This window comes from Aulonocara stuartgranti, assembly GCF_965226115.1.
Source record: "Aulonocara stuartgranti genome assembly, chromosome: 23".
NCBI classification, from domain to species: Eukaryota; Metazoa; Chordata; class Actinopteri; order Cichliformes; family Cichlidae; genus Aulonocara; species Aulonocara stuartgranti.
The window spans coordinates 32,836,679-32,849,174 of NC_138958.1; the positions used below are offsets into that span (position 1 = coordinate 32,836,679).

The 12,496-nt window shown below is 40.3% G+C and overlaps 1 protein-coding gene across 3 annotated transcripts in view; it reads left to right on the forward strand.

Annotated features, from left to right (window-relative positions):
• Positions 1–12,496, forward strand: part of abcc4 (ATP binding cassette subfamily C member 4 (PEL blood group)) — a 56,039-nt gene that overhangs the window by 12,291 nt on the left and 31,252 nt on the right. For all 3 annotated transcript variants that reach the window (XM_082522854.1, XM_082522853.1, XM_082522852.1), the window contains 7 exons: positions 7,250–7,370; positions 7,509–7,733; positions 7,954–8,043; positions 8,719–8,882; positions 9,194–9,319; positions 10,237–10,486; positions 12,265–12,369. In XM_082522854.1, the coding sequence (XP_082378980.1) occupies positions 7,250–7,370; positions 7,509–7,733; positions 7,954–8,043; positions 8,719–8,882; positions 9,194–9,319; positions 10,237–10,486; positions 12,265–12,369 (1,081 nt within the window). The remainder of the gene's footprint in view (positions 1–7,249; positions 7,371–7,508; positions 7,734–7,953; positions 8,044–8,718; positions 8,883–9,193; positions 9,320–10,236; positions 10,487–12,264; positions 12,370–12,496) is intronic.

Consider the following 12,496-nt stretch of genomic DNA (forward strand, 5'->3'; position numbering starts at 1 on the left):
TACAGTCTTAGTTAGTTTTCCTTTTTTTAATTTTTTTTTATTTCCGTTAACGAAAATGTTTTTTTCACTTCTAGTTTTCGTTATTTCATTAACGATAATAACCTTGCTCTGCACACTGGAATAAACATAATCAACATGATCAACATTTTACTGCGTGTTATTTCACCATCTTATCGATTCCAACTCTCCCTCCGCATGTGGTTTGGCACATTATATTTATCCAGAACTCCACTCTGTCTCTAAATGTTTGAAGAATTTTTCATGTTTGGGGTCAAATTTTGAGAATTTGACCATAAATGAAAGTTATGGTGTTATCACCCCCTTCGGGGCTTACCTTTCCCAGTTTTGATGATATTCCTCCCTATTCTTTGCAAGTACCCCCTGTTGGTGACGAGAAACTGTTGGTGTGGTCAAGTGGGTGCTGTAAAAACAAAAGCTCAGGACAGAACAGTTATCAGTCATGTACTTCATACAAAATTAGCATATATTGAATTTCATATTGATCCTCTGAGTGTAATGATACATTTTAATTTTAATTTCTCAAAGCTAAACACAATAATTTTTCTTTATTTTGCTCTTGTTCTTGTGCAGCACCACCTCTCAGCACATGCCCCTGTCCGTTCTATCCTACTTTTAAATTGCTGACTATTTCAAGAAAGCACCTAAAAGACGGGGACCAGTGTTTATTATTACATATCTCCATTTTGAATGTGACGAGCCTATCATTCCCCTGTTATTCATAGACCTCAATAGAGGGTTTTTTGGCTTTTTTTTTTTTTTTTACCTCTATAAAAGTTAATTGACTCTTTACAGTGGCCCGCTATGGTTAATAATAACATGTTCAGTCATGAGTGAAATCAAACCTTTTCTTCACTTTAGCATTTAACATTCCCAACAATATAATGTGATACATTAATCGAAACACAGCTACTAAAACACAATTTTCTTAATGCAAACATCAGTAACTCAAAATTAGCAACCAAAGGGTTAAGTCTGCAGTTCACACTCATGTGAAGCTACAGCCTCCCCCTTTAGTCTTTGTCATCCTTCTGTTCTTGCAAAAACAAAAACAAAGCAAGACAAAATATCCACCCTTCTTTTACAGGCTGGGTGAATTGTTGTGGACATTTACTAATCCTAAAGTCGGCACCGTTTTTGTCTCAGTATCAAGTCAGTTAAAACTTTTAGTTGTCAGTCCATCACAGTCCAGTTACATGCATACATCCACACACATTCATACCAGAAGTTGCTGATAATGGAGTCTCACGCGCAACCTATTCGACCCTCCATCACCAGCAAGATGACGTCATCATTTTAAAGGAAAACAGTTCCTTGTTTTTGGACTGGATTGACTCGCTGCAATCCTTTCAGGCTCAGGGCTTCTCATGTGATCAGTGTCCCATATAAGTGAATGTCTCCCAAGCCCATTATAATCATGGAGAAAAATACTTTGCGACTGTTTCCAGTAAGAATATTTTATAGCGCTTTAAAGTTCAATCTCTCAGGTCTGGATTAAAGAGCTGATTTGTTAAATCAGGAACTCACAAAATACCAAAATATCACCACCGGTGGATCACACCTCTCAGATGTTCTAATTTCAGTGCACTGTAACAAAAGCAAAAACAAACGTAACCAATAAAATACCCATATAATAACAAATACTGGGGCCCATTGCAAACATGTCCAAGCATAAAACCATCTTTCTCTCTCTTAGAGAAAGAAAACAATCCAAACCTCACTGATAAAATCAACCTAGTGTCAAGAAAAACCCAGAAATCAACCAAAACTTCACCAGAAAGTTTTCCTCGCTCCCGGGACAATATTGCGTAGGAATACAGGTACCGTAACTCCTTTTTGCACTGGGAAAAAAACATGTTGGATTTACTTGATTCAATAGTGGACACTGGTTGCATACAAATGTTTTGCTTTGGCAGAAACTTAAACAACTGAGTTAAATCAACACAACCTTTTCATATTCAGTAAACCTGTGCATTTTGTGTTCATAAAACACGATTGAAACATGTTCAGATGGAGTAAGTTGAGCTCCTGGAATATTTTAATCCTTCAATTCTGTCAGTTTATTTCAACACTATTCAATAACTTTTATCCAAATACTACTTGGTCACTTAAATACTACATGTTGTCTTCAGATTGCATGCGGTTCAACAAAGTCTAGATCCTGGTTGCCATAAAAATTGAATGGATCTACAACAACTACCATCCTCCTATCTTTATCCTGGTTGCAGCAGGGCCGGGAAATAACCCTGAAGTGACACGTTACCAGGCAGGGTACACCCCGGACAGCCGACCAGTCTATCAGATAGAAACAAACAGCCATTTACCCTTACATTCATGGATAATTTAGAATCATCAATTAACCTAGCTCTAATAACTGCATAAATTTTTCTCTCACACTGGAAACCAGAATTTCGTACAGATCTTTAAAGCCTGAGGCAATTGTGTTAAATACACGCGAGATGCTTACGTAAATCCAAGGGCTGGCCCCTTTTTTTTTTCTTTTTTCAGTGTGTTCCTCCTTCAATTAAATCTCAATCACAAAAATGTGGCGCTCCGAAATATAACTCACACCGTTAATTCATCATTTTCACTCTGTACCACTGCTCCTTATCAGGCTGTGTGAAGCACAGTAAACAATTCAGTGGAGGCCTTAAGCCATAAACAGACATCACGCACAGACATTGTTTTCATAACCAAACCGCCTTAGACCTTGTCCCCTAAATCTACACAAGTGCCCTCTGGGTGACATGAAATGCATTTAACCAATAAACAATCAATGGCTTCTTGTTGTTGTAACAGATTCTGTATTTGGATGTTTGTGTGCAGCATTTTGCGTGTCAGCATAAGCATTTGTTAGTAAAGCATTCTTCATCGCATCAGCGTGTGTGTGTATCACTCTTCATTGCACAAGCGTGTGCATGTGTGTGTGTGTGTGTGGATCACTTCTCAGTGAATTGAATCAGCATTTCGATTTGTGTGTGTGTGTGTGTGTGTGTGTGTGTGTGTGTGTGTGTGTGTGTGTGTCATTTCTCACTCAATCAATGAGTGCATATGTGTTCATATGTGTGTTTCTCTTCATTCTGAGTCAGTGCATGTAGATGTGTGTGTTTGTGTTCATCACTTTCCTGTTCTGGTGTTCTGGGTAAACCACGGCCTGAGGCGTGCCCTGGGGTCCATACTGGTTCTGGCCCCAATTGAGGCAGTGCTTTTCTCCAGTGTCCTGCATCTTCTCCTTGTTCCGCTCCTCCTTAACTTGACCCTTTTGCTTCTGTAGCTCCTTCAGGGCTTGCTCCTGCTGTTGGAGCTTCTGGTCAGGTTTGGCGACCTCCTGCTCCAGCAAGCTCCGGCCTGATTTCAAGTCCTGTGTCTGGGACTCCAAGCCTGACTGATGGGTTCGATTATCAGCCAGCTCCTCCTGAGCCATGCTCAGTTTCTGCTCTGATGCCTTGAGCTCTTACTGGGGGCAGAAACCTCAGAGTCTTTTCCGTACACGTCACATTGAAGTCCATTGATGTTTTCCTTGCTTTGCTCCACGGCCTTCTGCAGCTCTGCTGTTCGGCTCTTCTCAGAGGTCAGCTCCTGGCCGGGCCCCGACACCTGTGCCTTCAGCTTATTTTCTCCTGGTGCCTTTGTCCATTCTGAGGTGCCTCCTGACCTCAGTTACTCCTCCTGTCTCTGGCATGCCCTTTTTGCTGCCCGATCATCCATGTTGGTCCGTCACTGTCCTGCACAGTTTTAATGCAGAGTTGTTAAGGTCAGCATTCTTTTGCTCGGCCTCACTTCTCAACCGGGCTTAATGGGCGTCTCGTCACAGCTCTGTCAGCTGAAGCTGTCTGGAAATCTCCCCCGTGTAGTGAAACGGGCCTTGGATTTGACGCTCTCCGTCTCTGCTGCATGAGATCGTTTTCCTGCAGCAGTGTTGACATTTTCAGGTTGTTGTTGTGGATCCAGCTGCTGTAGCATTTGGTCAGGGTCACATCAAAGATGGTAGAGGAGTGAGCAAAGATGGTAGAGGGGAGAGCAGGAGTCCAGGTCAGCCTCGGCTTTCCGGGCCGACAAAGCAGCCTGTAATCAAGCATAAAGAGAAAAAACAAAACAAAAACAAAACAAAAACAGACGAACAGGAAAATGATGTTGTGTTGGCTGTGTTATTCAGAGAGGGGAGAAACAACGGGGCCACACAATAAATTGTGTGTCAAAGATTTAGATGTTGGATTGGTGTTTGCTATGGGTGAGGTTGGACCAGCCTTAATCAGTGTCTGAAACATCAGCCTTGTTGGAATCAAAGTTGAAATAGTTGTTTCTTGTATTTGCTTTGTGATACTTAGAATTAATGTCTAATAGAAAAATTATTTAACCCTTATGTAGTACTGTAGTGCTGATTGTCCACAAAGATGAAGCAGGCACAAAACTGCTAGACACACTCTTTATTATCAAGTAGGTGTGTACATGATAGTGGGGAAAACGCGGCTCTGGAGCTGCACAGAGTATAAAGGAGGTGAGATTTTGTTTATTCAGCATCAATGCTGGTGTTGATTCTGTTCATGCTGTGGGGTTCCTTTTGCAAAAGTTTGTTCAGTAAATCTCAAGACAGTTTGACAGTCTCAGTGTTCAGTTTATTTTTCCACCACATGTTAGTCCAAGTTTACACGGCACAATGGTTAGCACTGTTGTCTCACAGCAAGAGTGTCCTGTGTTTGAATCCACAGGCCAGTTGCACCCTTTCTGTATAGCTTGCAGGCTCTCCCCTGTGGCTTCCTCTCACTGTTATGTGACGGCTGTGTGCAGGCAGGAGAAGGACCCAAAGTGCAGACTCTGGAGACAGAAAGTAACTCAAAACAGCTTTAATGCTGAACTCAAAAGGGTAACAATCTAAGAATACAAAATACACCTACGCAGACAAAACACACAGCAAGATAAAGGTAGATCACAACAATGACAAACTGAAACACAGGGCTTAAATACATAGAGGGAGCAATCAGGGAATGGACAACAGGAGGGAAACACGGCTGGGGCAAATCAGAACTGACAAGACAAGGAAGCGTAAACTGAACACACTGAGATAAGACGGAGACCTTCAAAGTAAAACAGGAAACACATAACACAGACTGAACAAAGACACAGACTCACATGCAGGCACTGCAACAGAGGGAACAGAGACGTGGGACCAGGGCAGACACAGACACTGACTGGACACGGGGATATAGTGGACAGGGGAGACAGCAACTAAGGATTACACAGAGACAAACCATAAGACATGACTCTAACAAAAACCCAAAGACTAGAAATTATAAACAATATAATAAACTCAAAAACCCTGGGTCAACGACCCAGGCATCCTAACACTCACAGTTGTTACTGGTTACTGTGTTTGTGAATGTGAGCGTGAACAGTCGTGTCTCTAAGCCCTGCAACAGACTGTCAACCTGTTCACTCTGACTTTTAGCCATAGTGCCGAATTTGATGGATGGATGTAAAACCAAACTCTTTTTTTTTTTTTCCCCCCCCTCGTGGCATTTTCACGAGCACTATCATTTTAAGCCATCTATATACTATTTAGTTGTGACTTTCACATTGTGTTGCTGCCATGTTTTAACAAAACAAGATTTAACGTGTTTAGGTTACTTCTGTATATGCTGAAAGCCAACAATCCAGAAAGAAATTTCCATGTAAAGCAGTTTTGTGTATTTTCTGCTTCATCTTTGTGGTTTTTATTTTGTGACCTCTGGGAAATCGTAAATAATGGTGATTCAGAATTCAACCCTGTCAAGTGAAATATTTCCTACATGATCAGGAGCCCTTGTGATGTTTAACAGTGAAGGACTAAAAGTACAGTAGATGAGTAATACTATAAATTAGACCTTTCTTATTTATCTTATGAAGCTAGAAAAGCTGTGCCTTGTGATTATCAGTCAGTAAAACTGAGCTTCACCAACTATAAATTCCAAGTGAACTGATTGTAGAAAGGCTGTGATGGTGTCTTTCAAGTGAAATTTCTTGTAATGTAGGATCTGTATTTCTTGTACTGTCCTCTGAGCAGGTTGTTCAGTAATATTATTGCAGTTTGCTATCTGCTGTCTAATTTCAAGTGGGACTTGAAACGATCAATATTTGAGTAGGAAATCCTGTGTTTAGGACATCAAAGACTGTTAGTCCAGAGTCAAGATTTGCTGCTTTCTGTCTGCAGTCTTGAAATGTGCAGAGACAAAATAAAGACTATAAACTTCCCTGAGAAAGGGAAAGAGAGCTGTGAGTTTTTATTAAGGGATGTAGATATAATTTGTATAATTTCAACCGTTTTCTTTATTTTTGCTGATCTATGGATGAACAGTCTGGTTTCATCCGGCTCGATATAAGTGCTGTTGGATCACAACAGACTTGGCGAGTGGACAAAAGACTGAACTTTCCAACTAACAATCAAAAGCCTTGTGGTGCACTCTAACATCCACCTTTATGACTGCAACGGCATGGCTCGCTGATGTATTAAGTGCTTAAAGACTTCTTTAATCAAGTGTTTTAATAAATGGAGCCTATAAAAGCTGAAATTGTGTCTTGTTTAAGGGTGTCATTGTTGATAAGTTGGAACCGCATATTCCCATAAGCTGTAGTAAGGAATGCTGCAAAGCAACCATAAAAAGCCTTAAGAGGAACGTTAAACACCTATAGGTTTGTTCTTGTAAAGACTTTGGAATTTAAATGATCCAAACAATTGTTGGACCTTTGGCTTTGGTGTAAACATTAGATATTGTTCAGGTCCATTTTCCTTGTTTTACCCTTTTTGCACCTGTTCAGTGTTTAAGGTGAATTAACCTCTTGATTGGATTTTATGATGACATGATACTGGTCATTCACACTTCTGGCTCTGCTGGCAACCAACACGTAGTAGCTGTGTCCAAACCTCGTTTTGACTGGATAAAAACTGCCAGAGTAAAACTGTTTTCACGTAAATATTATTTGTGCTAGTCACACCAAAACAATATGAAAGTTTGTAGGTTAAAGAAAAACTAATGTCTGAGACTGATGTTTGAATTTTAACAGGAGGCGATGTAAGGTAAAGCCTATAAAACATCCACAGCAAACTCGTAGAAATGGCTTAATTATTAACCTGTTTTGTATCTTACCACAGCAGTACAGTCAAGTGACAGGGAGACCTCATTATGTCATCTTTAATTGCTCCAGGATTTATAAGACAAAAGTGAAAAACAACATGAATATGATGTTTCCATGACAGAATCTGGGATCATGAGGTCCAGAGGGCTACCAAAGAGCTGCGGAAGCCTCGACTCACCGGTGTCATTGTTAAGTGTTACTGGAAAGCATATGCAGTCCTGGGGATCTTTACACTAATTGAGGTCAGTGGTGTGTTCATTACAATTTAAAAATGAAAAGAACTAAACTTAAAGCAGTGGAGATGTTGATCAGAATCATTAATCAATGCTGTGTTTACTGTGTATTGACAGTCACTGTTCTTCATCTGTTCTTCATTTCAGGAGATCATTAAAGTCGTCCAGCCAATCTTATTGGGGAAGATTATTGAATACTTTGAGAGTTATGACCCAAATAACACAAGAGCTTTTCATGAGACCTTGGGCTATGCAGCTGGATTGTCTCTCTGCACCATTGGCCTGGCATTGATGCATCACCTCTACTTTTACTATGTGCAGAGGATAGGCATGAAAATCAGAGTGGCCATGTGTCACATGATTTATAAGAAGGTGAGCAGGAGTCCATGACCTTGATAAAGGAAAAACCCTTTCTTTTCTAGTTGTTACTGAACTCTATTTAGATTGCATGCGAGGACTGCTAAAGGCCGTACCTGCATTCTTGTGCTTGTATCACCTTGCCAAGTTCTGTCATGTAATACTTTAAGAACTCTGTGGATAGATGTGTGTTTGAGGTGGAGGAATGTTGCTTCACGGATAATCTTTGTTTAAGGCTCTGCATCTGAGCAGTTCAGCCATGGGGAAGACCACCACAGGCCAGATCGTCAACCTGCTCTCCAATGATGTCAACAAGTTTGATGAAGTATGTGAAATTTACATTTTTTAGCAAATAAAAAGCAAAGACTTGAGACTAGTTGCTAAGTAATAATATTTGCTTTAACCCTTGGATGCAACAATATTTTAACTATAGCTAAACCTCATTTCCAGTGGCACCTTCTAGCACTTAAGCTTCATTTAACTACAGAGACATGTAAGCAGAATGCAACTTTACTGCTATGCAACTACTAATTTTAAAGATGCAGTTGTATTGAATTTATTTTGGATTTTCTTTAATCCACTCAGGGTTAAATGCATGCATAAAGACTCAAACATACACACCCACTAATTCATCTTTTTTTATGTGTGTCACATCAGACTGTTCTGATTCTACTCACTCAGACAAACTCTGGCAAATCTCTCCTAGCGTGAGGTTCAGGCTTAATTACACTCTTGGTACCAAATCCAGTTTCCCTCATTGGAATGTTGAGTTTCCTTTTAATCAGTGTGGGCAGAGACTGCTGTGAAAATGCCAGCTTCTTGGGGGTATTTTGTTCCTTGGCAGCTGGATGTTAATTACACCATGTCATGCTTTCACTGATCTTCATAAAGTCTTTTGAAAGTAGCCATTCCTAAATGGCGGAATTCCCATGCTTCCTTAAAAGATGTATTGCTGTTAAAGTAATATTGCAACTTATTCCAGATATTTTGCTCTGAATAGGTGACGATCTTTCTGCACTTCCTGTGGGTGGGACCGCTCCAGGCAGCTGCAGTCGTTGGGCTGCTGTGGAACGAGATCGGTCCTTCATGCTTGGGAGGCATAGGGGTCCTCTTGATTCTGATGCCTGTCCAAAGCATGTTCGGAAGACTTTTCTCCAAATTCAGGTAAACCCACAAATGCTCATTCAGTCTTAGATCCCTGAAACTGAGCTGAACTCTGATTTAGCATAACAGAAATGTGTATCTTTGTGGAACTGTAGCAAGGAACTATTGTTTTAGTCTAAAACTCCTATGATTGGTCTGATTTTATTTCAGTATTTTTGGCTAAATTCCCCCCAAAAGAAAAAGGTCTTTTACAGACTTGGTGACGAAAAACATTTTAAGGAATAATTCTGATGGAACTGATGAACATTGATGTTGCATGTTAGATGTTTGGATAGGTTTGTTCAATCGTGAGTTTTCTATTTTGTTTACAGAAGTAAGACTGCTACTCTGACGGACAGCAGAATCCGCACAATGAATGAAGTGGTGTCTGGAATGAGGATCATTAAGATGTACGCTTGGGAGAAGCCCTTCGCTGCTCTGGTCTCTGAGGTCAGAAGGTAAAAAGATGATGATGATTATTATTATTAATTCTGAGTCTCAAGAAATGCAAACTTAACTTTGCTCTTTTTTCCAGAACATTATGCAATTAATTTTAAAATGTGCAGATCTGGTTTTGGAGCACATCCTGACCTTCATCAACTGTGATAGTTGATGAAGGGTGTTACTCAAAGCTCTGACTTTGAAAATGAACCAAGAAGAAAATGCTTATCTTACCAAACCACTGGCTTAATTAGACACATGTGTCTGGGGCGGGAGTAAGAATGTAAATAAAGGAAAAAGAGGCAGTTTTCTGAGAGAATGTTGTAGTGTACGGTAACAGGGGAGAAACCAGTCCAGCTTTTTCCAGTTTGGATACAATACTGATAGCTGGTACTGGTGCTGATTATTGCTGCTTTATTGCTAATCTGCATTCCTCAGTAAGAGAAGGAGCGTGAACATCATTCTTTTACTCTGGATGGCATTACCTTGGCCTCCAGTAACACTGTGAGGAACCTTGGAGTCACTTTTGACCAGGATATGTCCTTCAACTCGCATATTAAACAAATATGTAGGACTACTTTCTTTCATTTGTGCAACATTTAAAAAATGTTGCACAAATCTCTTATTTTCTTTTCTAAATGTACCTGTATATTGTTCACATGTTGAAACAAATTATCAATCAATCAATCAAACATCTCTAAAATTAGACGCATCCTGTCTTAGAGTGACGCTGAAAAACTAGTTCATTACTTCTAGGCTGGACAACAGTTTGGAGTCTGGGTGTTTATTATCTATGACAACACTGCATATAGATGCATTTTTCTGTTTTATCGCTAACATTTGAATGTTAGAAAGTAATGTATGTTTTTTTTTTGTGAAGGGCTAAGGAATAAGTAACATTGGTCACATTTCATTGTTGGTGTTCTGTGTCTAGAAAGGAGATCTCCAAGATCATGAAGAGCTCCTACCTGCGAGGTCTCAACATGGCTTCATTTTTCTGCGCCAGCAAGCTCATTCTCTTTGTCACATTCGCCATCTATGTCCTCCTGGGAAATACCATCTCAGCCAGCCGTGTATTCGTGACGGTGTCTCTCTACAGTGCGGTGCGACTTACGGTGACGCTCTTCTTCCCTAGTGCTATTGAAAAGCTGTTTGAGAGCCGTGTCAGCGTCCGCAGGATTCAGGTACACTGCATTGGTGCTATTTTCCGACTTCACTGAAAGACTTCACTAAAAATCAGTCGAGTCAGCAGACCTTGTAACTAGGGCTGGGCGATATATCGAGTTTTTAAAAAAATATCGATATATTTTCATACGAGATATACGATGTGACAATATCGTTTATATCGATATAGTCTATGTTATGTTATAATTATACTTGTGGAGCCGCAGGTTTGCCTCTCTTTCGTCCACTTTTGTCTCTACGCAACATTACTCGGCCTCGCCTCTCCTTCACTGAACACAACTCCCCCTCCCCCATAGCTTCACCTGCAGGCAATGACAAGATGAAAGCGGAAAATCTCCGTTAGCGAGTTACCGCGGATCGCCCCGTGTGTGGGGCTGGACGGTGTCAACGTGTTAGCGAGCTAACCGCGCTAACGAGCTAATCTGTCAAATGTTTTCATATGACTTTGCTAAGCTACGGAGCTGCACCGCTTGATGGATTGTCGGAGGATTACGGCTACCGAGGAGGAGCCTCGCGGAGTGATACGTACCGTGTGTGTATAAGGACCACAAATGGCACCTGTTCAGAGACGTGGTGCAGCTGTGAAATCTGTCTTTGTTATTATGCTCAGCGTCTATTAATTTACATTTTGACTGCACAATTGTGAGCTTTTTGTTATGCACAAAAACAACATTTTCTTTTATTTATGGACCATGATTATTTAATAAATGCTGATAATTTATTTTTGAGTAATTTCTTCATGTACATCTACGCTGTATGTAAATAAAAGTGCCTGTGTGACATCTGGGACACAGTGTGACTAGAACTCTCTTTTTGTTCTTAACTTAAAACTTAAAACTTTAAAAAAAATATCGAGATATATATCTTATATCGCCATCCAGCTAAAAAATATCAAGATATGAATTTTGGGTCATATCGCCCAGCCCTACTTGTAACAGTAAGGTCTGTTGACTTGTTGGAGACGTGCCCAGTACAGTTTCAGTGCAGGTTTAGAATCAGAATACTTTATTGATCCCTAGGGGAAATTATTTTTTGTTACAGTGCTCCATTATAAACAAACATTAACAAAGACAGACAATACACTAACTAAGAATAGCACAATATATACAGGCATATATATACATAAAAGTCACTTATTAATAAATAGCTGAAAAAGAGCATGTGCAAGAAGGGTGTAGCTGTTGCAGTAAACAGTGTGTTAAGTGGATGAGGTGTACAGGGAGATGGCCACAGGCAGGAATGATTTCCTGTGTCATTCAGTGGTGCTTTTTGGTAATCTCAGTCTCTCACTGAACGTGCTCGTGTGTTTAAAGTCATTGTCTCTCGCCATGCAGCTTTTGAACAGTTAAAGCCAGCAGAATGTAGCAGTGCTTCTGAAAGTCTGGTTCTGCTTTCAATGAACAGACTCATAAAAGCAGATAAAGGCTTTAGTATTTGCTCATTACATTACTCCTTTAATGTTCAGTCCGGGACTGCTGTTCTCACACAGCATCATCTCAATGGTTCATCTGTGTAAAACAAAGTTATTCCTCATTTGAAATTTTCTGCCCCTAAACGCGAGTTCAGATTTAAATGGAATTTTCATTGGCATCACTGTCAGTTGTATAATATTACAAATAATTTACCAGATCACTGTAGTAAAAGGCTACTCTTTAAACATGTGGCACCTTGGTGCTGTTGTGTAACACTGCATTGGGAAATGATCATGGGAGCGATTTGACTGTCATGGCTGTGTTAGATCTCATCACTATTGCACTTCTCTCTTTCTGTGGTAAAGGAGTTCTTGACACTGGATGAGATCAGGAAAAACACAGTTGCTCTGCCGCAGGATGAGAAGGATGCTGCTGTGGAGATTCAGGATCTGACTTGCTACTGGGACAAGGTTGGATACATGTCACTTGCTGCTCTAACCAATCAGAAGACCTCAATTTAACTGAGTGCACACTTGCCCTTTGGCTACACTTTGTTTTGTTCATAGTAACTCTAAACAGCAGACTTTTAAAAAGTTT